The 23504-nt window shown below is 45.2% G+C and overlaps 2 protein-coding genes across 10 annotated transcripts in view; one reads left to right on the plus strand and one right to left on the minus strand.

Moving 5' to 3' along the window:
- Positions 1 to 2422: 2422 nt before the first annotated feature.
- LOC118936505 (probable phospholipid-transporting ATPase IA) lies at positions 2423 to 11924 on the minus strand. Of its 2 annotated transcripts, XM_036937891.1 has the most exons (5): positions 10438 to 11924; positions 8244 to 8371; positions 3632 to 3743; positions 3123 to 3288; positions 2423 to 2765 (listed from the first exon to the last, which is right to left on the minus strand). In XM_036937891.1, exons 2-5 carry the CDS (start codon positions 8327 to 8329, stop codon positions 2725 to 2727), a joined length of 405 nt encoding a protein of 134 aa, XP_036793786.1. In that variant the 5' UTR covers positions 8330 to 8371; positions 10438 to 11924; the 3' UTR covers positions 2423 to 2724. The 2 variants fall into 2 exon arrangements, with proteins under 2 accessions (XP_036793786.1, XP_036793785.1); XM_036937890.1 differs by having other exon boundaries at positions 2423 to 3288; positions 10438 to 11923.
- Positions 11925 to 15938: 4014 nt separating this feature from the next.
- LOC110538919 (phospholipid-transporting ATPase IA) overlaps positions 15939 to 23504 on the plus strand; it is a 133455-nt gene continuing 125889 nt past the window's right edge. For 3 of the 8 annotated variants that reach the window (XM_036937899.1, XM_036937892.1, XM_036937895.1), the window contains exon 1: positions 15939 to 17157. The gene's annotated coding sequence lies outside the window, so the exon portion shown is untranslated. The remainder of the gene's footprint in view (positions 17158 to 23504) is intronic. The other 5 variants (XM_036937896.1, XM_036937898.1, XM_036937893.1 and 2 more) reach the window with 4 other exon arrangements.

A 23504-nucleotide genomic window follows, 5' to 3' on the forward strand; every position in this document is an offset into this window, starting at 1 on the left:
ACCTTTCCTCAGCTTGCAGGAGTGGCAAGAGTTACCTTCCTCAACCCAAGCCTTTCCCCTTTAGTTTAGCAGTTGAGAGAGGGAGACTTTTTCCCCACAACAGAATGATATTAAGATGACATAATAAAAAAGGGGGTGGCTACTGCTATTGGAAGGACAGCACACAGAGAGATGGGGTGAGCTTGCCAGAGGTGGGGAGAAAGACAAACGTGGTGGATGTTGCAAGACACAAGGAAACGGATTCAGTCCAAAGCACATTCCCATCCCAACCAACAAAGAGTGGAAAAGAGTGGGTGGATTTTGATATCAGCATTGTGCAGTGTGATTGTCCTATAAGTAACTATTTTCTCTGCATTTTGTGAGGTCTCCTTTTTTCACATGAACTTGTATACTCTCACAGGGGTAAATAAGGTTGGGATCAGATCAAGTTGCAGCCATGGGCAAGTAAATCTCAACAAACCAAGACACGCACCATCCACCATATCTCCTTACTATGTCTGAATATAACAGTATTATGTGATTTTGCGTCAGTATTTGCTTCTATTTCAGAGCATGCGTATCCAAAAATAAAACCAGCCCCTCTCCTCTAGAATAACTTTCTACCATAGTAGCGCAAAGAGCAGCTACAACCGTCTGCTAACTTCAAGGGGTCGGCTTTTTAAAGTAGTGGAACAGTCAGCAGAAAACAACACAATCCGGGGGAAAAAAACCCAGCTACCTGCTTTTTAGTGGACAGGGATTTAACCCACAGTGATGTGTAGCAGGTGGCATGAATGCATAACAAATGATCGCAAGTCATTTTCATCACCTCATCTACATAAAGGTTGTAAAAGGGGCAACCTGCAGTTCGAACAATAACAAAGCGGACACCCCGCCACTGATTTGGTAAACAGCTGAGGGATGGTGCTGGAGAAATGTAACCACTCTCAAACTCATGGAAAGAGCTATGGATACAAGAACTGACCATCCATGATATCAAAATGATAGTTTTAACCATGTGTTGGGGCTATACAGTGTTTGTTTACATTTACTTTGTTTACAAACATTGGAGTAAAACAACCTTATATTTTGGGTTCTGATGGGGTATGACAGTTGAATTAGGTTGATAAGGGCATCTTTAAATTATATTCTTGAAGAATCAATGAGCATACACTATCGTTCAAAAGTTTGTGGTCACTTAGAAATGTCCTTGTTTTTGAAAGAAAAGCATTTTCTTTGTCCTTAATTTAAAAGTAAAAAAATGGATGTAGCAAGTGCAGATTGACCCTTTAAGATCTATAGACCAGGAACCATGCCAGTTAAGCCAGATGTCAGCAGTGTAAGCTGCGTCAAAGTCTAAATCATTATTTACTGTGCATGCATAATCATAAACAGACCATCTCTGACATATGGGCATGTACGGTATGTGTTTTATGTGTGGTGATCCAGCTTTTCTCCCCATTGACCAACATGATCTGTCAATCCATCAACTTGTGGTCTCCGGCTAACTAGAGATTGTGTTGACATGTCTCAATGTACAATTACAGTCAAGTAGTTTGGGCACGCTGTATGTAAATGCTACAGTGAATATGACGTTATGAATTGGCCACCTCTCTCTTTTGACACAGGTCGGAACAATCTGCAGTGGACTGAGACCTGCCACCACTGAAAAGAACACAATCAGTGTCAAGATGGACGCCTGCTTTATGACTCACATCACCCTCATTTGTACACCACTCTCTGCGCCGCCCCACATGATGGGTCTTTTAGGTGTGAGTTTCAAAGCTACAAACGAGCACAGGAAAAAACCCTGGAGATCCATGACAATGTGACAATGTTCTAAGACTGAGGGGAGAGTGTATGTCATAAAACAAGGTTGAAATGGATAAGGACACAACCTCTCCTAACACAGGCCTAGATGAAAATAGAGTAATGGCTGTTGTGTCACGTTAATCAGTCTGCAAACAAGGCTCACAGACTCATTGCAAATATTGATTGCCATATTTTGCAATGGGGGAAAAAAATACTAAAGCGCTTTTCAAGTAGCCACAGAAGTCACCTAACCTTCATTATTCTTCTAATGAAGCTGTAAGGTTCTTACCTGTTGCTTCTATTCTGTCAATAGTAGTTAGTCTACCACCACCTCATTTTAATTAAAAAACATATCTCAGAGTGGGATGTGAGAACCCATCTTCGTGCTGAATAGGTTTGGCATCTCTCCTACTCCCTCTTTCACTTTCTCTCTCCTCTACTAGAAAAATAAACCCAACAAAAAGAGGCAGTAGAGGGAGGCATTTAGAAAATATCAGCAGTAGCCCTCGGGGCTACACTGCAGTCTCTGTGTTCAGTGACAAATATGTAGATACCTCCTTCCTGAGTGCCATCTCATCTCTGGCTCTCACAGGACAAAGAGCAGAAAAGAAGTGTAGTGACTCATTGTCCATTTGCAGTGAAAAGGGTTTTTATTTTTTTAAAGGGGGTCTGGATCTGAGGCCTAGATTTGCAAAGAGTTTAATGTGTCACACAATAAATGAGGAGAAAAGGGAGAAACACTTTGTGGATCAGGCAACAAAAGGAACTAAAGAGAAAAGTGTAAGAGCTGGATGGGAAAACCTATCATCAGATCCCTGGTCTGTGCTGTCCATGGCAAAGGGGCCTTTACAAAGTAGGGCAACCATATAGAGGGTGCTTCATTTTCTTAGCAAAGGCAGAGCTTCAGTTAGTGGGTTAGTATGGAAGGGTCATTCACGGATGGCCAGGGCTTTTAAAATGGTTGTTACCTGGAGCTGTTAAAAAACGACAACAAAGAAAAACAAAGAACCGAACAGAACATTAGAACTGATCCAAAACATACAGCAGCACAGTGATTGATATTCAACCATGTCTTTCATTCACATCGCACGTCTATGCATGTCACAATCACTTTTACATTTACATGGGAATTCCGTTATTCCCCATTGCCACGTATTTCACTTGTATTGCAAATACATACTTTGCCAGAAGCAACATAAAAATAAAAGACAACAACACACAGACATGAACAAAAAGTAACTCAAAAACAACAGAGAACTAAGCAGACGTGGCAGACAAGTGAGACACAATATGTGGGCTATGTGGAATATATCTGGCGTTGGTGCTCTTACAGTTCAAATCCATGTACCAAGCTGCATTGCCGTACTGGTACTTCCAGATGGTTTGTCCGATGGAGCACACCAGAGAAATGGCCAGTAGACAGCCGAACAGCAATAGAATCTGGAAGTTTGTGATGCGCTCCACATTAGACAGCTTCAGTGGAGGCCGTGTGGAGTTCTGGACAAAAGACATGGACATAAGTAATACAAGTTCAATATTACATTCCATGCAGGAGTATATGGACACAAAAACAAAAGCAGGGGAACAAATCCAATTGGTCTTAACTTCACATGATAGGACCTTGGTTTGTTGGTTTTCTAACTCAACAGGCGATATGATCCAAGGAACCAAAGTCCTACCTCAATATGCAAAGATGGGGTTAACAGAGGGTTTTGCACTTGCAATGACTGTGGTGTGGTTTTGTGACCTACATTAATTAAATGCACTGACTACGTGGCTCTGGATAACAGCGTCTGCTAAATGACTGAAATGTCAAATGTAAACCAGCAAAGGGCTTCACCTGCATGAGCTTGGTGTCGTGTCCGGTGTAGACCACGGCGCCATGGACCCACTGGGTGTTCCTCAACTGGGCACCTCGCAGCAGAATCTGGTCTGGACCCAGAGACGCAGTGCTGGAGTCACAAACAGAAGTCTCCATGAGTAGGCAACATGGCATAGTGTGGAGGAGCTTGAGAAACTATGGAACTCAAATACAACGTTGGGCTTACTGCTATAGTGACACTAACACTGAGCAGGTGCTTCTAATCAAATCAAATCATATTTTAATTGGTCACATACACATGAATAGCAGTTATTGCGGGAGTAGCGAAATGCTAGCTCCAACAGTGCAGTAATATCTAACAAGTAATGTCTATCAATTTCACAACAATACACACAAATGGAATTAAGAATATATAAACATTGGAAAGCAATGTCGGAGCAGCATAGACTAAAATAGAGTAGAATAGAATACAGTATATACTGTACATATGAGATGAGTAGCGCGATGAGTGTGTAAAGATTATTTAACTGACTAGTGTTCCAAATTTCAAGTCTATGTATATAGGGCAGCAGCCTCTAACGTGCTAGTGATGGCTATTTAACAGACTGATGGCCTTGAGATAGAAGCTGTTTTTCAGTCTCTCGGTACCAGCTTTGATTCACCTGTACTGACCTCCCTTCTGGATGGTAGCGAGGTGAACAGGCAGTGGCTTGGGTGGTAGTTGTCCTTGATTATCTTTTTTGTCTCCCAGTGACAGCGGGTGCTGTAGGTGTCCTGGAGGGCAGGTATTTGGCCCTCAGTGATGCGTTGGGAAAACCGCACCACCCTCTGGAGAGCCCTGCGGCCCCACAGGCGGTGCAGTTGCAGTACCAGGCGGTGATACAACCTGACAGGATGCTCTCAATTGTGCATCTGTAAAAGTTTGTGAGGGTTTTAGTTGCCAAGCCAAATTTCTTCAGCCTCCTGATGTTGAAGAGGCAATGTTGCGCCTTCATCACGCTGTCTGTGTGGGTGGACCATTTTAGTTTCTCAGTGATGTGTACACCGAGGAACTTAAAACTTTCCACCTTCTCCACTGCTGTCCCATCATTGTGGATAGGGGGGTGGTCACTCTGCTGTTTCCTGAAGTCCACGATCAGCTCCTTTGTTTTGTTGACGTTGGGTGAGAGGTTATTTTCCTGGCACCATACTCCCAGGGCCCTCACCTCCTGTCTGTAGGCTGTCTCGACATTGTTGGTAAGCAGGCCTACTACTGTTGTCTGAAAACTTGATGATTGAGTTGGAGGCGTGCATGGCCACGCAGTCATGGGTGAACAGGGAGTACAAGAGGGAGCTGAGCACGCACCCTTGTGGGGCCCCTGTGTTGAGGATCAGCAAAGTGGAGGTGTTGTTTCCTAACTTCAACACCTGGGGGGTGACCCAGCAGGAAGTCCAGGACTCAGGTTCACAGGGCTGGGATCAGACCCTGGGCCCCAAGCTTAATGATGAGCTTGGAGGGTACTATGGTGTTGAGTGTTGAGCTATAGTCAACGAACAGCATTCTTACATAGTTATTCCTGGTCTGTGCATGCTCTGAGGGCGCGACTCGGGATTCTGTCTGGGCCAGCAGCCTTGCCAGGGTTAACACGCTTAAATGTCTTACTCACATCGGCCACGGAGAAGGAGAGCCCACAGTCCTTGGTAGCTGGCCGAGTCGGGGGCACTGTGTTATCCTCAAAGCGGGCGAAAAAGGTGTTTAGCTTGTCTGGAAGCAAGACGTCGTTGTGCCAGACGTGGCTAGTTTTCCCTTTGTAGTCTGTGATTATCTGTAGACCCTGCCACAAACGGCTCGTGTCTGAGCCATTGAATTGCAACTCCACTTTGTCTCTGTACTGATATTTTGCCTGTTTGATTGCCTTACGTAAGGAATAACAACCTTGTTTGTATTTGGTCATATTCCCAGTCACCTTGCCAAGGTTGAAGGCGCTAGTTTGCTTTCAGTTTTGTGCGAATGCTGCCATCTATACCTGGTTTCTGGTTTTCTCCTATCTACAGTTGAAGTCCGAAGTTTACATACACTTAGGTTGGAGTCATTAAAACTCGTTTTTCAACCACTCCACAAATTTCTTGTTAACAAACTACAGTTTTGGCAAGTCGGTTAGGACATCTACTTTGTGCATGACACAAGTCATTTTTTTTGCTGTTTACAGACAGATTATATCACTTATAATTCACTGTATCACAATACCAGTGGGTCAGAAGTTTACATACACTAAATTGACTGTGCCTGTAAACAGCTTGGAAAATTACAGAAAATTATGTCATGGCTTTAGAAGCTTCTGATAGGCTAATTGACATCATTTGAGTCAATTGGAGGTGTATCTGTGGATGTATTTCAAGCCTACCTTCAAACTGAGTGCCTTTTTGCTTAACATCATGGAAAAATAAAAATAAATCAGCCAAAAATTGTAACCTCCACAAGTCTGTTTCATCTTTGGGAGCAATTTCCAAATGCCTGAAGGTACCACATTCATCTGTACAAACAATAGTAAGCAATTATAAAACCCAGGGGACCACGCAGCCGTCATACCGCTCAGGAAGGAGATGCGTTCTGTCTACTAGAGATGAACGTACTTTGGTGCGAAAAGCACAAATCAATCCCAGAACAACAGCAAAGGAACTTGTGAAGATGCTGGAGGAAACAGGTACAAAATATCTATATCCACAGTAAAACGAGTCCTACATCGAAATAACCTGAAAGGGCGCTCATGAAGGAAGAAGCCACTGCTCCAAAACCGCCATAAAAAAGCCAGACTATGGTTTGCAACTGCACATGGGGACAAAAATCATACTTTTTGGAGAAATGTCCACTGGTCTGATGAAACAAAAATAGAACTGTTTGGCCATAATGACTGGCACATGTCACAAAATAGATGGCACCAAGAGGAATGACAATTATGTGGATATATTGAAGCAACATCTCAAGACATCAGTCAGGAAGTTAAAGCTTGGTCTCAAATGGGTCTTCCAAATGGACAATGACCCCAAGAATAATTCCAAAGTTGTGGCAAAATGGCTTAAGGACAATGGCGGCAAGGTATTGGAGTGGCCATCACAAAGCCCTGACCTCAATCCTATAGAAAATGTGTGGGCAGAACTGAAAACGCATGTGCGAGCAAAGAGACCTTCAAACTTGACTCCGTTACACCAGCTCTGTAAGGAGGAATGGGCCAAAATGCACCCAACTTATTGTGGGAAGCATGTGGAAGGCTACCTGAAACGTTTGACCCAAGTTAAACAATGTAAAGGCAATGCTACCAAATACTTATTGAGTGTATGTACTCTATTCTTCTGACCCACTGGGAATGTAATGAAAGAAATAAAAGCTGAAATAAATCCTTCTCTACTATTATTCTGACATTTCACATCCTTAAAATAAAGTTGTGATGCTAACTGACCTAAGACTGACATTTTTGATAGGATTAAATGTATTTGGCTAAGGTGTATGTAAACTTCCGACTTCAACTGTATTTCCTGATAAACTCAGTCCCTGTATCCATGTATTTGTCGATATTATTGTCAGAGGCTACCCAGAACATATCCCAATCCAAGTGATCAAAACCATCTTGAAGCATGGATTCTGATTGGTCAGACCAGTTTTGAATAGTCGGTAGCACGGGTACTTCCTGTTTGAGTTTCTGCCTATAGGAAGGGAGGAGTAAATGGAGTCGTGATCAGATTTGTCGAAGGGAGGGCGGGGGAGGGCCTTGTAGGCATTTCGAAAAGCTGAGTAACAGTCCCCGGCTACAATAAATGCAGCCTCAGGATATGTGGTTTCAGCTTGCATAAAGTCCAGTGTAGTTCCTTGAGGGCCGTCGTGGTATCGGCTTGAGGGGGAATATACAAGGCTGTGACTATGACCGAAGATAATTATCTTGGGAGGTAATACGGAAGGCATTTGATTGTGAGTTATTCATAGTTTCACTATGTTATCACAATCACACCATGAGTAGTTAATCATGAAACATACACACCCACCCTTCTTCTTCCCAGAGAGATCTTTATTCCTGTCAGCGCAATGAACTGAGAACCCAACTGTCTGTACGGACACAGACAGTGTATCCTAAGAGAGCCATGTTTCCGTGAAACAGAGTATGTTACAATCCCGGATGTCTCTCTGGAAGAAAATCTTCACCCTGAGCTCGTCAACTTTATTATCCAGAGGCTGAACATTAGCAAGTAATATACTCGGTAGCGGTGGGTGGTGTGCGCACCTCCTGAATCGGACTAGGAGTCCACTCCGAATATCTCTTCTCCACCGGGTGGTGTTTTGGGTCAGCCTCTGGAATCAGTTCAATTGTCCCTCTGATAATCAAAAGTTATTTCTGGTTGTATGTAATAACGCAAAACAAATTCTGGGCTAATAATGAAAAAAATAACACATAAAAAAGTAAATACTGCAAAGTTGCTTAGGGGCTAGAAGCGTGGTTGCCCTATTTTTCGGCGCCATCTTCAGTCTAATCTTCCCTTTACTCCATAGTAATGTAAAATGATCCACAAACCCACACAATTTACTGCCCAACTCCTAATGGCCAAATGAGATGGAAAAGCTGCTGGTTGGTTGAAAAAAGGCAGGTGTGTTGTGTCCTACCTGTGTCCGTCCAGATGGATGTTCCCCACAAACTCGTACAGATGGCGGTTGGGGCTCTCGCACTCCATGCGCTCGGAGAGACGCATCAGGTTGTCAATGTCCTTGATCTCTGAGGTGATTTGCAGTCCCTATGTGCATGCACACACATACAAACATGTTACATAGATTCCAGGTTCCAATTCTATTTCAATTAAGTAAATAAAGGAGATAGCCTACATTGAAATTGCATTTAACTTTTGGAATGTACTGAGTTAACATTGGTTCATGTGCTTTCTAAAATATCTGAAAAAATATCAGAACATCCCAATTGGGAAACTCCTGGAAGGCTGACCAAAAGTCATCCCTGTATGAGTTTCTCAGTTCTCAGTGGTTAAAACATTGGGCCAGTAACCAAAAGGTTGCTGGCTCGAACCCCCGAGCTGACAAGGTAAAAATCTGTCATTCTGCCCCTGAGCAAGTTAACCCACTGTTCCCCGGGTGCCGAAGACGTGGATGTCGATTATGGTAGCCCCCCGCACCTCTCTGATTGAGGGGTTGGGTTAAATGTGGAAGACACATTTCAGTTGAATGCATTCAGTTGTACAACTAACTAGGTATCCCCCTTTCCCCCAGTAGATAAGAGTATAGGAAAATGAAGACAGAAATAATCATCTGTCGGATTTTGAGGTTTGTTTACCTTGGGGCTCACTGGTTTAAAGGGGAAGTAAAAAGTAAAAAACTAATTCATCCATTTACTGATGATTTTGGATGTAGGGTAGGGAGGACTCTTTCAACAATTTAAATCAAGGCGCAAACAAGGATGCTGCAAAGTTTTCTGATACCAAGTTGGTTTGAATAGAGCCAAAAATGTATTGTTTTATGAATGCAACAATGTAGCAACAAATTATCATAAAAAATACACAATCATCATATCAAACTGACAGCCCCAAGTCCTGAAAAATCGACACAGGCATTGTTGACATCTTTGTTTGCAGCTGCCCTTGAATTCAGTTTTCTGGGAGAGAGGGAGCAGGCATGCCGAGCGAGTACTACAACCACAACAGAACAAATGGAGCTCTGACAGACACTTGGCACGGGGACAGAGAGTTATAGAGCGTGCCGGAGCTTTAAGGTAAGTCTTTAAGCCACTCTTTTAATAGGGTGATTGATGCACGACAGGGGTCCTTCCAAAAACAGTGGAGGAAGGAGAAAATCAAAAAGGGTTTTGGCCCAGTCAAGCCCTAACCTTAATCAATGAGGTTTGAGTACCAGCTGCTTTGAGCTGTCGAGTGCCAATAAGGGCTTTGGATTCCTCTCGACAGACAATTGCTCTGCAGTGATGTGTTCTAAAACCAGTCAGAGTTATGCTTCAAATATCCTGTTGACAAGATGGTACCAGTGCAACAATCCTGCTGGAGTTTTCATTAATATTTAGTATCAATTAAATATTAAAAATATCTACTTGATTATAGTAGATACATTGTTGTAAGCATGCCACCATATGTGATTTATGCCAAGATAATTCATAAAAATTATGTTGGAATGTGGACTGTCACGGCCATAGAAATGTATGTATGTTCTATTTCTATGGTCACAGCATGCAACATGTCAGGTCAAACAACAAACAGTCGTTTCAAGGTGGACTTAGAGGGCCATGCACAGTTAGGAACATGGAAACGCATTCACAGTTCACACCTAAACTTATGATCTTGTCTCAAACTAGCATGCTAGACTTCCGGTCATTGCGCAAACGCTAGTTAGTGTTTCCTGGCGAAACTACCTCTAACTTCCTTCATACTGGACACAGAGACATAAAACTGGTATCCACAAGTTCATCTGACTCTGGGGAAGTAGTTAAAGGGCCTCATCACAAAGTATCCCTTTAAGTCTCGTCTCTTTATATTCTCAAGCCATAAAAACATTTATTGTTAACATGGTCAATATGACGGAGGCATGTGCCTAAATGGGTACCATGTGTTCGCTGACCTATTCACCTCAATTCTGGGTGGCTTTGCCAACATAACCAGATTTCCCTCCCTGCCCTAGAATGTAAAATCTAATATTTATCATTTAAATCGGCAGTGCACGACAAAAAGTCCTGACTTATAGCTAGCCTCGTACGCTATGCCCCTCTCCCCCTCCTGCCATCCCAATGCTGCCACCCGCTCTCCGGTCAGACCCCCATGCAGCTCAGCAATGAGGTTTGGTTCCTGACCTGGACGACAGAATGACGAGGTCAGCCGGCAGGTGATCCCCATTGGCCGCTTTAACTACCTCCCCGACGCCTACCTGATATCACGCAGCACGGACCAGGAGGGGACGAGAGAGAGCAGGGGCGGCCAGGGGAAGGATGTCAGGGAGAAAAGAGGGGGAGGTGGATGAGGAGGGTGAGAGGTAGAGTAAAGAGACACCAAACCAAGGAAGGGAAAAGAGACAATGGTTTAATTTGACGAAGAATAAGGATGCAGCGTAAGCCCTGCATGTTCGGAGGGTCTGGTTTAATATGTTTTTAAAAGCCATTTGGAGAAGGTTATTAATAACTATATCAAGTCATTTATAGACACCATATACTGTTCTATGCAAATACAATAACCCCATTTACTCAACATAAATTATAGAGCGTGAGTTAAGAATTGAATGAGATTTTAGATGAGATCTGGATAATGTGCAAATAAATTGCTGCTGTGCCAACAGACAAAACAGTGGGCTATATGGATTCAGTACAGTATGTAGGCCTGTTGCACTGTTTCAGCTTATTTAAACATTTGGAGAGTAGGTCACAAAAGACATATCAAACCGATTCAGTAAGTCGATGCAGGGCTCAAAGTAAAACCTGGTCCAAATAGATTTTGAAAAAGTGAAGGAAAAAAGGACTTAAAGACATGTTTGGTTTGTTCTCTCCAAAACCCCAAATACACCATTTTAATGAAGGGATAGTTTCTCAGTCTTTGAAACTCTTTCTTCAATAGCAGTAGCAGCCTTAGATATTTACAAAGCCGAGAAAAACAACATTGAAAATGTAGCAGGCACTTAACGTGCATTGATAGTGAGCCTACGTTTTTATCTGCCTTAATTTGGAATCAAACATCACTTCCTTGGGAGAGCTCTGAGAGAGAGAGAGCTGAGAGAGAGAGAGAGAGAGAGGGAGGGAGAGAGGAAGAGGACATGTCCTCAGGGTCTGTCAGGAACAGATAGGTGAACCCAGACTTCTACCTGGATGACAGTAGGATAGAGACCCCAGGTACATATTATGAGCAACCTAATCAAATTATCTCCCACCACCGCCTGCAAGAAACTAACTGCCTGTGGAAGTCATGGAAATAATAATCATGTGAAATTCGATATGGAAATAGACATTTTATGTAAGTAAGTGTATGTGAAGAAATGTACATTTTAACCTCTAAAATGAGATGTAAACAATCGTATTGATATAGTGGAAATGATAAACGTTGGAAGAAACAAGTTCATCAGTGAAAAAGTCAATTTAAAGGCACCTGTTCTTAGGGTTATTCTTTCCAGCGTTGGTCAACAGGGCAGAATACCTTGGTCGTGTTCATTAGCGCCTAACGAAAGACAGCGGCGTGAAACAGGAATGGACTGCCTAGACTCGTTTTGTTAAGGTGTGCCCTAAAGAAACTGACTCTGAATACAGTGCATTCGGGAAAGTATTCAGACACCTTGAATTTTTACAGCCTTATTCTAAAATAGATTAAAATACACAAAATACCCCCTAATGACGAAGCAAAAACAGGTTTTTAAAATGTTTAGCAATTTTCTTTTTTTTAATATAAACTGAAATATCACATTTACATAACTATTCAGACCCCTTTACTCAGTACTTTGTTGAAGCACTTTCGGCAGTGATTACAGCCTAGAGTTTTCTTGTGTATGACGCTACAAGCTTGGCACACCTGTATTTATACAGGGGCAGGCAATAGACAGGGGCAGGCAATAGACAGGTCAAGGCAGGCAGGGGTCAGTTAACCACAGGTGAGGCAACGGTACCGGACGACAGGCAGGCTCAGGGTAAGCAGAGGTCAATGATCCAGCAGTGGGGCAAAGGTACAGGTCGGCAGGCAGGGTCAGGGGCAGGCAGATTGGTCAGGCAGGCGGTCTCAATCTGCCTGCCCCTGCCCCTGCCTGCCGACCTGTACCTCATAGAAAAGGGTCTGAATACTTATGTAAATGTGCTTAGACAGATGTGTTTAGACAGAGAGCAAAGCTCAAATCAAGGAGGAAGCTTTTACAATATAAATGGTTGGAGATGTAAAAACATTATTCAAGGCCCTCAATTTCAGGGAGACATTTCAAAAAGTAATGGTAAAAAAAAAATATGCAACAATCACTCCCAGCTTGAAATGACAATGTATTTACCTGCTGTGTTAAAATATTGATAATGCCCAGCCACTAATACTCTTCATGCGCCGAGTGGAACCAGATAAAAACATTTTTTCTTAATGTCTTCTCCTGCCTCACACAGATCACACCCTCCCTCTCACACACGCACGCACGCACTCACTCACGCACTCACTCACACACCCACTCCCACTCCTCCCCCTTAATGCAAGGAGAAACAGGTTGCACGGCAACACACGCATGTGCCTTCTATCTAACGGGCAGGCTATTAATAGCGTTCCTCGTTCACATATTTTTTTATTTTTGTACCTGATTGTTGCGGGCGCCGTTTCTGACATGGTAATTAAATGAGGTGCGTTATGAATGCTGGATTAAAAGCTGCTCTCTCTCTCTCTGTTATGTCCACGGGCGCAGCCTTTCTTCTCTTCTTAATTAGTAGCCAGGCCAGGCTGATGAAGGCCCGGGGGCCAGATGGCGAATGGGAAGTGTGTGTGTCTGTGTGTGTAGAAGGGGGGATTCCTACTTAATATGGAGAGATTGCATTGGAAGAAACGGGTGTGAACATAGCTTTATCAACATGTTCTTTGCTCCAGTTCTTGTGGGACGTAAACTGACGAAAAAGCCACTGTCAGTGGCCATCTATGAATATCTCTCCTATAACAATATCACACCCTTGCATGATGGCGTTGGTTAAAGAGGAGGTCCTGTATTTTACAAGTAAACCGAACTATGGATTACGCTACAGTTTCCCCTAGCCCCTAGACTACATTCAGATTGCGGAACCATCTAACACTAATTTGTAAAATAGTTCCCCTTTAAGTTAAGAGGAGGTAGTCTGGTAACGTACCTTCTCCTTTAAGTTAAGAGGAGGTAGTCTGGTAACGTACCTTCTCCTTTAAATTAAGATGAGGTAGTCTGGTAACGTACCTTCTCCTTTAAGTTAAGATGAGGTAGTCTGGTAACGTACCTTCCCCTTTAAGTTAAGATGAGGTAGTCTAGTAACGTACCTTCTCCTTTAACTTAAATCTGTTAAGGATATGGCAGACATACGCCCCCTTTGGAGAGATTGGGTACCCCTAGTAAACTGGAAAAAAAATCTGTCAAAAATTGCTAATATATGCAAATAAAAATTATTATTGGATAGAAAACACTCTAAAGATTCTAAAACCGTTGGAATTATGTCTGTAAGTATAGCAGAACTCACAGGGCAGGCATTCTTCCAAACTAGTTTTTGTGGCCATGAAAGTTGGAGCAACTTTGACGTCATGGCCCCCACCCTTCCCAACCAGCTATGATTCTGGGGACACTTTCTATCTCTTCCGCTAGATGTCCTCTTTCATTAGAGCTTCAAATCTTTCAAATCCCGCGAGAATTGACCCTATGGGAGTAAAATTAGTGCGTGCCACGAGAGAATAGGCTGTGCGTATGGGCGCGAATTGGTCCCAGCCATTCCTTTGTTTCCAGCACTCAAGAGAAGGGCAGACGATGGCCGATTGAATTGAAGTTTGTTTTGCACGTCTAAAACATCATAAAGCTTGCTTCTGCACTTAGTTTGACCTGTTTAGTCGACATATAATGTGTAATTTTGAAGTTTTGATGCGCAACTTATCCGGACCAGAGGACGTTTTGGGTGCATTTCAGCTGATGTTATTAGCAGTAGCTAATACAAAGACGCAAGACTTGAAACCAAACGATGTATTGGGTAAGTATGAAGCCTTCCAGAACATTCTGAACGAAGACCATCGAAGGTAAGGGAATATTTATGCTTAAATCTGTGTTTCTGTTGACTCCAACATTACGTGGAAATGTAGCTTGGAACTGAGCGCTGTCTCAGCATATGGAATAGTGTGCGATTTCTGTAACGTTAAAAATAAATCTAACACAGCGGTTGCATAAAGAAGCAGTGTATCTTTCTAACTATATGTAGAACATGTATATTTAGTCAAAGTTTATGATGTCTATTTACGTTATCTTGCCGCGCTACATAGATTTCCTGCGGGCATTTTTGAGTAATTGGTTGCAATGGCATCAGTTCAAATGGCTTTGCCGGCTGGCTGGATGAAGTCTAGTTATGGGTTCATGTCCTAGCTACTGCTCCACACTGTAAGTCTAATTGTTCTTCAGAGGGTTCCAGTCCAGACTGTGGCCTGTCAGCCTGTAGAGCACCCGAACACACACGCCACCAAATCGTCCTCCTCAAAGACAAATTACGTGGAGCAGTAATTCATATAGCCATCCCTGTGGGTGTAGACATAAATTAATTCAGCTGCAAAGAAGTCCAACCTAGTGCCCTAAGAGACATACAGTAGCTAAAGATGAACAATTATGTGTCTGGTTTTATTTTTGGGGCTGGTATTTTAGGAGTTGCCTTTAGCCACCGATCTAAGGCCAGTTTTATAGTTTACACTTATGACTATATCACTTACACTTATGACTAAGGTTAGGAATTGTGGAAGGGTAAGCTGATTACAGACCTGTGCATAAGGGGAAAATTCTACCCAGAGTGGTCTTTGACCCACCTGAGAAACAATAGCATTTAAGAGTTGTGTATGTGGCTTAACTTGAACAAGGCATCATGCATGTCCTGTACGTAACATGTGTGTTACAGTGCCTTCGGAAAGTATTCAGACCCCTTTTACATTTTCAACCTTATTCTTAAATGGATTTAAAAAAATAATAACCCTCAGCAATCTACACACAATACCCCATAATGACGAAGTGTAAACAGGTTTTTAGAAATGATTTTAGAAATTATTATAAATAAAGTTTTCAGACTCGAAATTGAGCTCAGGTGCATCCTGTTTCCATTGATCATCCTTGAGATGTTTCTACAACTTGATTGGAGTCCCATTGTGGTAAATTCAATTGATTGGAAATGATTTGGAAAGGCAATATGACCTGTCTATATAAGGTCCCACAGTTGACAGTGGATGTCAGAGCAAAAACCAAGCCATGAGGTCGAAGGAATTGTCTGTAGAGCTCCAAGACAGGATTGTGTCGAGGCACAGATCTGGAGAAGTGTTTCAAAAAATGTCTGCAGCATTGAAGGTCCCCAAGAGCAAGTTAGGTTACATCGCAGGAGTGGCTTCGGGACAAGTCTCTGAATGTCCTTGAGTGGCCCAGCCACAGCCCGGACTTGAACCCGATCTAACATATCTGGAGAGATCTGAAAATAGCTGTGCAGTGACGCTCCCCATCCAACCTGACAGAGCTTGAGAGGATCTGCAGAGAAGAATGGGAGAAACTCCCCAAATACAGGTGTGCCAAGCTTTTTTAAATTTGGAATAAATTAGCAAAAATGCATAAAAAACAGTTTTTGCTTTGTCATTAAGTGGTATTGTGTGTAGATTGATGAGGGGGAAAAACTATTTAATACATTTTAGAATAAGGCTGTAACCTAACAAAATGTGGAAAAAGTCAAGGGGTCTGAATACTTACCGAAAGCACTGTATCTCTGTGTGAAAAGTCCTAACAATGTGTGCTATTGAGCTTCTTTATCCCATCTCATTTCCATTTATCAGTTCAGTTCAATCGGTGTTATATATAGAATATAAAGCTCAGAAAACAATGTTCACTTCCTGCCTCCAAGTGTTATTGGGGCCAGTCAAAAGTGCCAAGCCACAATGTTCTCTAGTCAGCTAGATAGCAGGAGTGTGTCCGGTCAACTCGGAACCTCCCCATGTTACAATTAACAATAGCCCCTGTCTCTGGCTTGCAATTAGTTTGCCAGAGCGGAAATGTGAAAATAATTTGGTGTCCTCGTCTTGGAACAGTGTGCGCTGTGACTATATTTAGAGTTCCCAGCAGGGACACTTGGCCCATGAGCTGCACGCACACACAGGCAGGCAGACAGGCAGACAGACCAGACCAGACCAGACCAGACCAGACAGGCAGGCAGGAAGACAGGCAGGCAGGAAGACAGGCAGACAGAAAGACAGGCAGACAGACAGAAAGACAGGCAGACAGAAAGACAGGCAGACAGACAGGCAGACATACAGACAGACAGACCCTTTTGTTTCTTTGTTATTTTTCATTTTAAAAAACGCACCAAAGATTCTTATGCTTTTTTAGCAGTCCCCTACTGTAGAGATGATCTGTCACTCATCCCACTTCCATGCTCCTCATCAATAACCACTAGCCAAGTGATTTACCCTCATGTGAGATACTAGCCCTAACTGACCAATCTCCCTTTCAGTATCCCCAAATGAGCCCAACACACTTTGGAAAACCAACCAATCAATGTAGTTTTGTCATTGTCTGCACCATAACAGAACATGCTAACAGAACATGGTTGACTGTACAGTATTCTGCAACATGATTTTCTCTCAACAGTCACATTCCCGAGGCTGAGGATGGTAGTTTTGTCATTGTCTGCACCTTAACAGAACATGGTTGACTGTACAGCATTCTGCAACATGATTTTCTCTCAACATTCACATTCCCGAGGCTGAGGATGGTAGTTTTGTCATTGTCTGCACCTTAACAGAACATGGTTGACTGTACAGTATTCTGCAACATGATTTTCTCTCAACAGTCACATTCCCGAGGCTGAGGATGGTAGTTTTGCGGAGGACGACTGGTAAGATTGTTGTGGTTGTGTGCTATTGCTAGCGGCTCTCTCTCCTCGCTTCTGTGATGTATACTGCCCTACCAAGCAAAAAGACAGTAATTACTTATAGCGTGGAACTGAGAAAAATGGATTTTATTTACCTTGGTTTCACAGTAACTTTATGCAGTTACTTCTAACATGACCCCCATTTTCTCCTAAACACAATACAATAGAGGCAGGATACTTGTCCACATGATTAAGCATGTATTTAATGTAACAAAAATGACTAACTAATTTTTGACCAAATTAACATTTTTTGCTTGGTAGGGCAGTATAGTGTTGCATTGTGAATGAAAAAAAATCACTGTGCATCTGTGGTTTTCTGCTGTGTTTTTTGATAAACTGACTTTGGGTATTGTGTTGTACGTGATTGTGGCACCAAGTCTTTTCTGCAGGTATTAAAGAAAAAACTGAGAATTTGCATCGAAATTTGTTACCAGTGAAAGGATTAGGGATTCACACACAGCTACTCTATATACAATATGGGAAAGTGTGATAGCTAAATTACAATACACATTCTGAAATGTGACAGACAATGCAGCCTAATTTGTTTGGCATGTTTTGAAGTATTTGTATACTTTTTATACTGTGTGGAAGCTGTGAAGTTGGCAGCACATTCTCTTTTCCCCCCATAAGCATCAACCTAGCGGCTGAGAAGCAGGCATCATGCACACACACACACACCTGTGATCCATTTGCTGCACCGTGTTGTGATCCTTGGGCACAGCATGGGTGTGTCATCCATGCATGGGAGATTTGGGACTGTTTGACGATGCAATAATGCCAAATGTGGAGCCACGCACATTTCCCACTTTGTGTGAAAGCATTAGTGGTGTAACGGTTCACCAAACCCACAATTCGGTACGTACAGTGTATTTGCTAAGTATTCAGGACCCTTTACTTTTTCCACGTTACATTTTCTGTGATCATTTCAATTCATTGGACATGATTTGGAAAGGCAAACACCTGTCTATATAAGGTCCCCCAGTTGACAGTGGGCAGAGCATAATCCAAGCCATGAGGTTGAAGGAATTGTCTGTATAGCTCCAAGACAGGATTGTATCGAGGCACAGTACCAAAAAATTATGCAGCATAGAAGATCCCCAAGAACACATCATTCTTAAATGGAAGAAGTTTGGAACCACCCGAATTCTAACTAGAGCTGGCCGCCCGGCTAAACTGAGCAATCGGGGGAGAAGGGGCTTGGTCAGGGAGGTGACTAAAAACCAGATTGTCACTTTGATAGAGCCCCGGAGTTCGTCTGTGGCGATGGGAGAACCTTCCAGAAGGACAACCATCTCTGCAGCACTCCACCAATCAGGCCTTTATGGTAGAGTGGCCAGACGGAAGCCACACCTCAGTAAAGGCACATGACAGCCCGCTTGGAGTTCGCCAAAAGGCACCTAAAGACTCTTAGACCATGAGAAACAAGATTCTCTGGTCTGATGAAACCAAGATTGAACTCTTTGCCCTGAATGCCAAGCATCACATCTGGAGGAAACCTGGCACCGTGAAGCAATGTGGTGGCAGCTGTGGGAATGTTTTTTTAGCAGCAGGGACTCTGAGACTAGTCAGGATCAAAGGAAAGATGAATGGAGAAAAGTACAGAGAGATCCTTGATGAAAACCTGCTCCAGAGCACTCAGGACCTCAGACTCAGGCAAAGGTTCACCTTCCAATAGGTCTAAACAGAGAGAAGCAGCAGCGTCAAAAGAGGAGGTGGTTGGGGGGGCAATGCAAATAGTTTGGGTAGCCATTTGTTTAGCTGTTCATTTGATTAGCTGCCATTTGATTAGCTGTTAGAAGAGATCCTTTGTCCGACCTTTCCTAGCCCACGTTTACAGGGGCCGCTGCTAACTCAACGGCTAGGAGGTATCACTTCTATAGTGAATAAGAGTTCAAAGTTCATACCATTCGCAACCAAAGCTCACGCTGAGGTTGGCTTCGTTCTGTAGTTATTATCTGAATCCTTCTGACATTGGATCGTCGCCCTAATGTACCCGGAACAGTTATTATCTGAATCCTTCTGACATCGGACCGTCATTCTAATGTACCCGGAACAGTTATTATCTGAATCCTTCTGACATCGGACCGTCGCCCTAATTTACCTGGAACAGTTATTATCTGAATCCTTCTGACATCGGACCGTCGCCCTAATGTACCCGGAACAGCAAGTTATTTGCCCTTTTAACGCAGAGGCTGCAGGTCTCTGTTTTCCATCCTTTCTGAAATTACATTTGCTTTCTGATATACTTTTATCAAAATATAACCACTTCTCCTGCCAGGCTGCTCAGTTTGAAATCTAATTGGATTATTCTATTCCTTTGGGCTCCTCTCTCAAATCCAGTCCCTTATACAATTTAAACTGATATAGGCCTATGCCCGGGACATCAAGCATCCAACTTGTAATACCTCTAGCAATCCCAGTCCTTGTGTGGCTGATGGGTTGGGTGCTGCTTCTGTTGATTTTTATTGAATCATTATTTCATTATTAGAGAGTCAGTGCACTCTCTGTAAATGCTGAAACGTAAACCCAAATGGTTGATGAACGGAGAATAAAGAATGTCACACACACTAAGGCATATATTACTTTGACGTATTTATTGGGAGTATAAACTTCCCAAACACAGTGTAACGATTCTCTTCTTGTGAAGTAGAGGCGGACCAAAGCGCAGCGTGGTGGTTGTTCATTGTATTTATTGACGACACTATACATGAACAAACTAACGGAAAAAAACAAGAAACGTGAGAACTCAAAACAGCCCTGTCTGGTGCAAACACAAAAACAGGAACAATCACCCACAAACACACAGTGAAACCCAGGCTACCTAAATATGGTTCCCAATCAGAGACAATGACGAACACCTGCCTCTGATTGAGAACCATATCAGGCCGAACATAGAACTAGACCAAAACATAGAAAAACAAACATAGACTGCCCACCCAACTCACGCCCTGACCATACTAAATAAATACAAAAACAAAGGAAATAGAGGTCAGAACGTGACAGTACCCCCCCCCAAAGGTGCGGACTCCGGCCGCAAAACCTTGACCTATAGGGGAGGGTCTGGGTGGGCGTCTGTCCGCGGTGGCGGCTCTGGCGCGGGACGCGGACCCCACTTCGCCATTGTCTCAGTCCGCCTTATTGTCCGCCTCCGTGGCTTACTCACCATGCCCACCCCTCTCAATGACCCCACTGGACAGAGGGGCTGCTTGGGACAGAGGGGCAGCTTCTCGGGACAGAGGGACAGCTGCTCGGGACAGAGGGACAGCTGCTCGGGACAGAGGGACAGCTGCTCGGGACAGAGGGACAGCTGCTCGGGACAGAGGGACAGCTGCTCGGGACAGAGGGACAGCTGCTCGGGACAGAGGGACAGCTGCTCGGGACAGAGGGACAGCTGCTCGGGACAGAGGGACAGCTGCTCCGGACAGAGGGACAGCTGCTCCGGGCGGAGGGGCTCTAGCGGCCCCTGGCTGACTGGCGGCACTGGCGGCCCCTGGCTGACTGGCGGCCCCTGGCTGACTGGCGGCACTGGCGGCCCCTGGTTGACTGGCGGCGCTGGCGCTGGGCTGACTGGCGGCACTGGCGGCCCCTGGTTGACTGGCGGCACTGGCGGCCCCTGGCTGACTGGCGGCACTGGCGGCCCCTGGCTGACGGGCGGCATTGGCGGCTCCTGGCTGACGGGCGGCATTGGCGGCTCCTGGCAGACGGGCGGCGCTGGGCAGACGGGCGGCGCTGGCGGCGCTGGGCAGACGGGCGGCGCTGGCGGCGCTGGGCAGACGGGCGGCGCTGGCGGCGCTGGGCAGACGGGCGGCGCTGGCGGCGCTGGGCAGACGGGCGGCGCTGGCGGCGCCGGGCAGACGGGAAGCTCCGATGGCGCCGGGCAGACGGGAAGCTCCGGCAGAGGCGCCGGACAGGCGGGAGGCTCCGGCAGAGGCGCCGGACAGGCGGGAGGCTCCGGCAGAGGCGCCGGACAGGCGGGAGGCTCCGGCAGAGGCGCCGGACAGGCGGGAGGCTCCGGCAGAGGCGCCGGACAGGCGGGAGGCTCCGGCAGAGGCGCCGGACAGGCGGGAGGCTCCGGCAGAGGCGCCGGACAGGCGGGAGGCTCCGGCAGAGGCGCCGGACAGGCGGGAGGCTCCGGCAGAGGCGCCGGACAGGCGGGAGGCTCCGGCAGAGGCGCCGGACAGGCGGGAGGCTCCGGCAGCGCTGGAGAGGAGGAAGGCTCTGGACGGATGGGCCGAAGAGACAGCCTAGTACGGGGAGCTGCCACCGGAGGGCTGGGGTGTGGAGGTGGTGACGGATAGACCGGGCCGTGCAGGCGCACTGGAGCTCTTGAGCACCGAGCCTGCCCAACCTTACCCGGTTGAATGGTCCCGGTCGCCCTGCCAGTGCGGCGAGGTGGAATAGCCCGCACTGGGCTATGCAGGCGAACCGGGGACACCGTGCGCAAGGCTGGTGCCATGTAAGCCGGCCCAAGGAGACGCACTGGAGACCAGATGCGTAGAGCCGGCTTCATGGCACTTGGCTCGATGCCCACTCTAGCCCGGCCGATACGCGGAGCTGGAATGTACCGCACCGGGCTGTGCACCCGCACTGGGGACACCGTGCGCTCCACAGCATAACACGGTGCCTGCCCGGTCTCTCTAGCCCCCCGGTAACCACAGGAAGTTGGCTCAGGTCTCCTACCTGGCGTAGCCATACTCCCTGTTAGCCCCCCCCCAAGAAATGTTTGGGGCTGACTCCCGGGCTTCCATCCACGACGCCGCGCTGCCTCCTCGTACCAGCGCCTCTCCGCTTTCGCCGCCTCCCGTTCTTCCTTGGGGCGGCGATATTCTCCTGGCTGAGCCCAAGGTCCTTTACCGTCTAATTCGTCCTCCCATGTCCATACCTCCTCGCGCTGCTCCTGCTGCTGCTTTCTCCTTTGCCCATTACCACACCACTTGGTCCTGTTGTGGTGGGTGATTCTGTAACGATTCTCTTCTTGTGAAGTAGAGGCGGACCAAAGCGCAGCGTGGTGGTTGTTCATTGTATTTATTGACGACACTATACATGAACAAACTAACGGAAAAAAACAAGAAACGTGAGAACTCAAAACAGCCCTGTCTGGTGCAAACACAAAAACAGGAACAATCACCCACAAACACACAGTGAAACCCAGGCTACCTAAATATGGTTCCCAATCAGAGACAATGACGAACACCTGCCTCTGATTGAGAACCATATCAGGCCGAACATAGAACTAGACCAAAACATAGAAAAACAAACATAGACTGCCCACCCAACTCACGCCCTGACCATACTAAATAAATACAAAAACAAAGGAAATAGAGGTCAGAACGTGACACACAGATTGTCGGTCTTGATATGTGTATGGTGAAGCCTGGAGTACACACCATAGAAGGTGGGGGTGGGGTGGTGAGCCATTTTGGAGAAAAATTAATGAATGGGTAGTGACCATCCGTTGCTTCTAGGTGACAGAAACAGAATGTGCTCTAAAGGCATGGGACCACAACACAGCGTAGGCATAGCCTATAGGCCTAGTGTTTTTTTTATGTGTTGTTGAGTGAGTAGGGAGGCCCGAAGAGATTGAGAGCAAACAACAAGTGCTCTTATTCCCATAGTGACAGTATGGATCGCTGCTGGGCTGGAGCAGGTAATCAATAACTGACCATCCTTTCGCCTTTAGCCTCAGAAATGTCATCAAGCCGATGGACTCTTGTAGTGGCGACGTCACTGCTGCATCAGTCTTAGAAAAGGGCTATACACTGTAGGTGGTAAGGGTAGGACTGACACAACAATCGGTTTGAATTCTATTACAACTAGGATGTACTGTTGCTGTGGGCTGTTATATTTACCTTGGTCTAAGTTCCTCAGCTACGCGTGTTAGTATTGTGTAGCCTATTCATAGATCATTTCGTTTTAACTTGGTTTATAGATGACCATGGCCCGGTTTGCCAAAAGCATCTTAAGGCTAAGTTCATCTTACAATCATAGGATTCTGTTGTTCTAACGATGAGCTTAGCCTTATGATGCTGTTGGGAAACCGGGCCCAGGTCTTCTCATGAGACAGGCAGGTGAAGGTATGACATTTTCCAAGAAAGACATCCACTAAATGAGAGGGCCACCTACCAACACAACACAATAAACAGAAGCCATTACACAAGCAGCATTCTTCCCCTCCTGTGTGTCTCTGTTTGTGTTCCTCCTTGCGCAGGTGAGCGGAGAGAGACAGAAGAAATTGCTTTTCTCCCCGCACCGTGCCATATTTGAATACAGGCCTCTGAGTGTGATAGATTCCCTCTTCCCCACCACACCTA

This window comes from Oncorhynchus mykiss, chromosome 12 (genome assembly GCF_013265735.2).
Source record: "Oncorhynchus mykiss isolate Arlee chromosome 12, USDA_OmykA_1.1, whole genome shotgun sequence".
Lineage (NCBI taxonomy): Eukaryota > Metazoa > Chordata > Actinopteri > Salmoniformes > Salmonidae > Oncorhynchus > Oncorhynchus mykiss.

Excerpts from the sequence above, each read along its gene's own strand:
- LOC118936505 (XM_036937890.1), bottom strand. The coding sequence starts at position 8,329 with ATGCGTCTCTCCGAGCGCATGGAGTGCGAGAGCCCCAACCGCCATCTG. Across the intron at positions 3,744-8,243 it reads ATCCATCTGGACGGACACAG|CACTGCGTCTCTGGGTCCAG; the intron begins GTAGGACACAAC and ends TTGTGACTCCAG. Across the intron at positions 3,289-3,631 it reads ACGACACCAAGCTCATGCAG|AACTCCACACGGCCTCCACT; the intron begins GTGAAGCCCTTT and ends TCTTTTGTCCAG.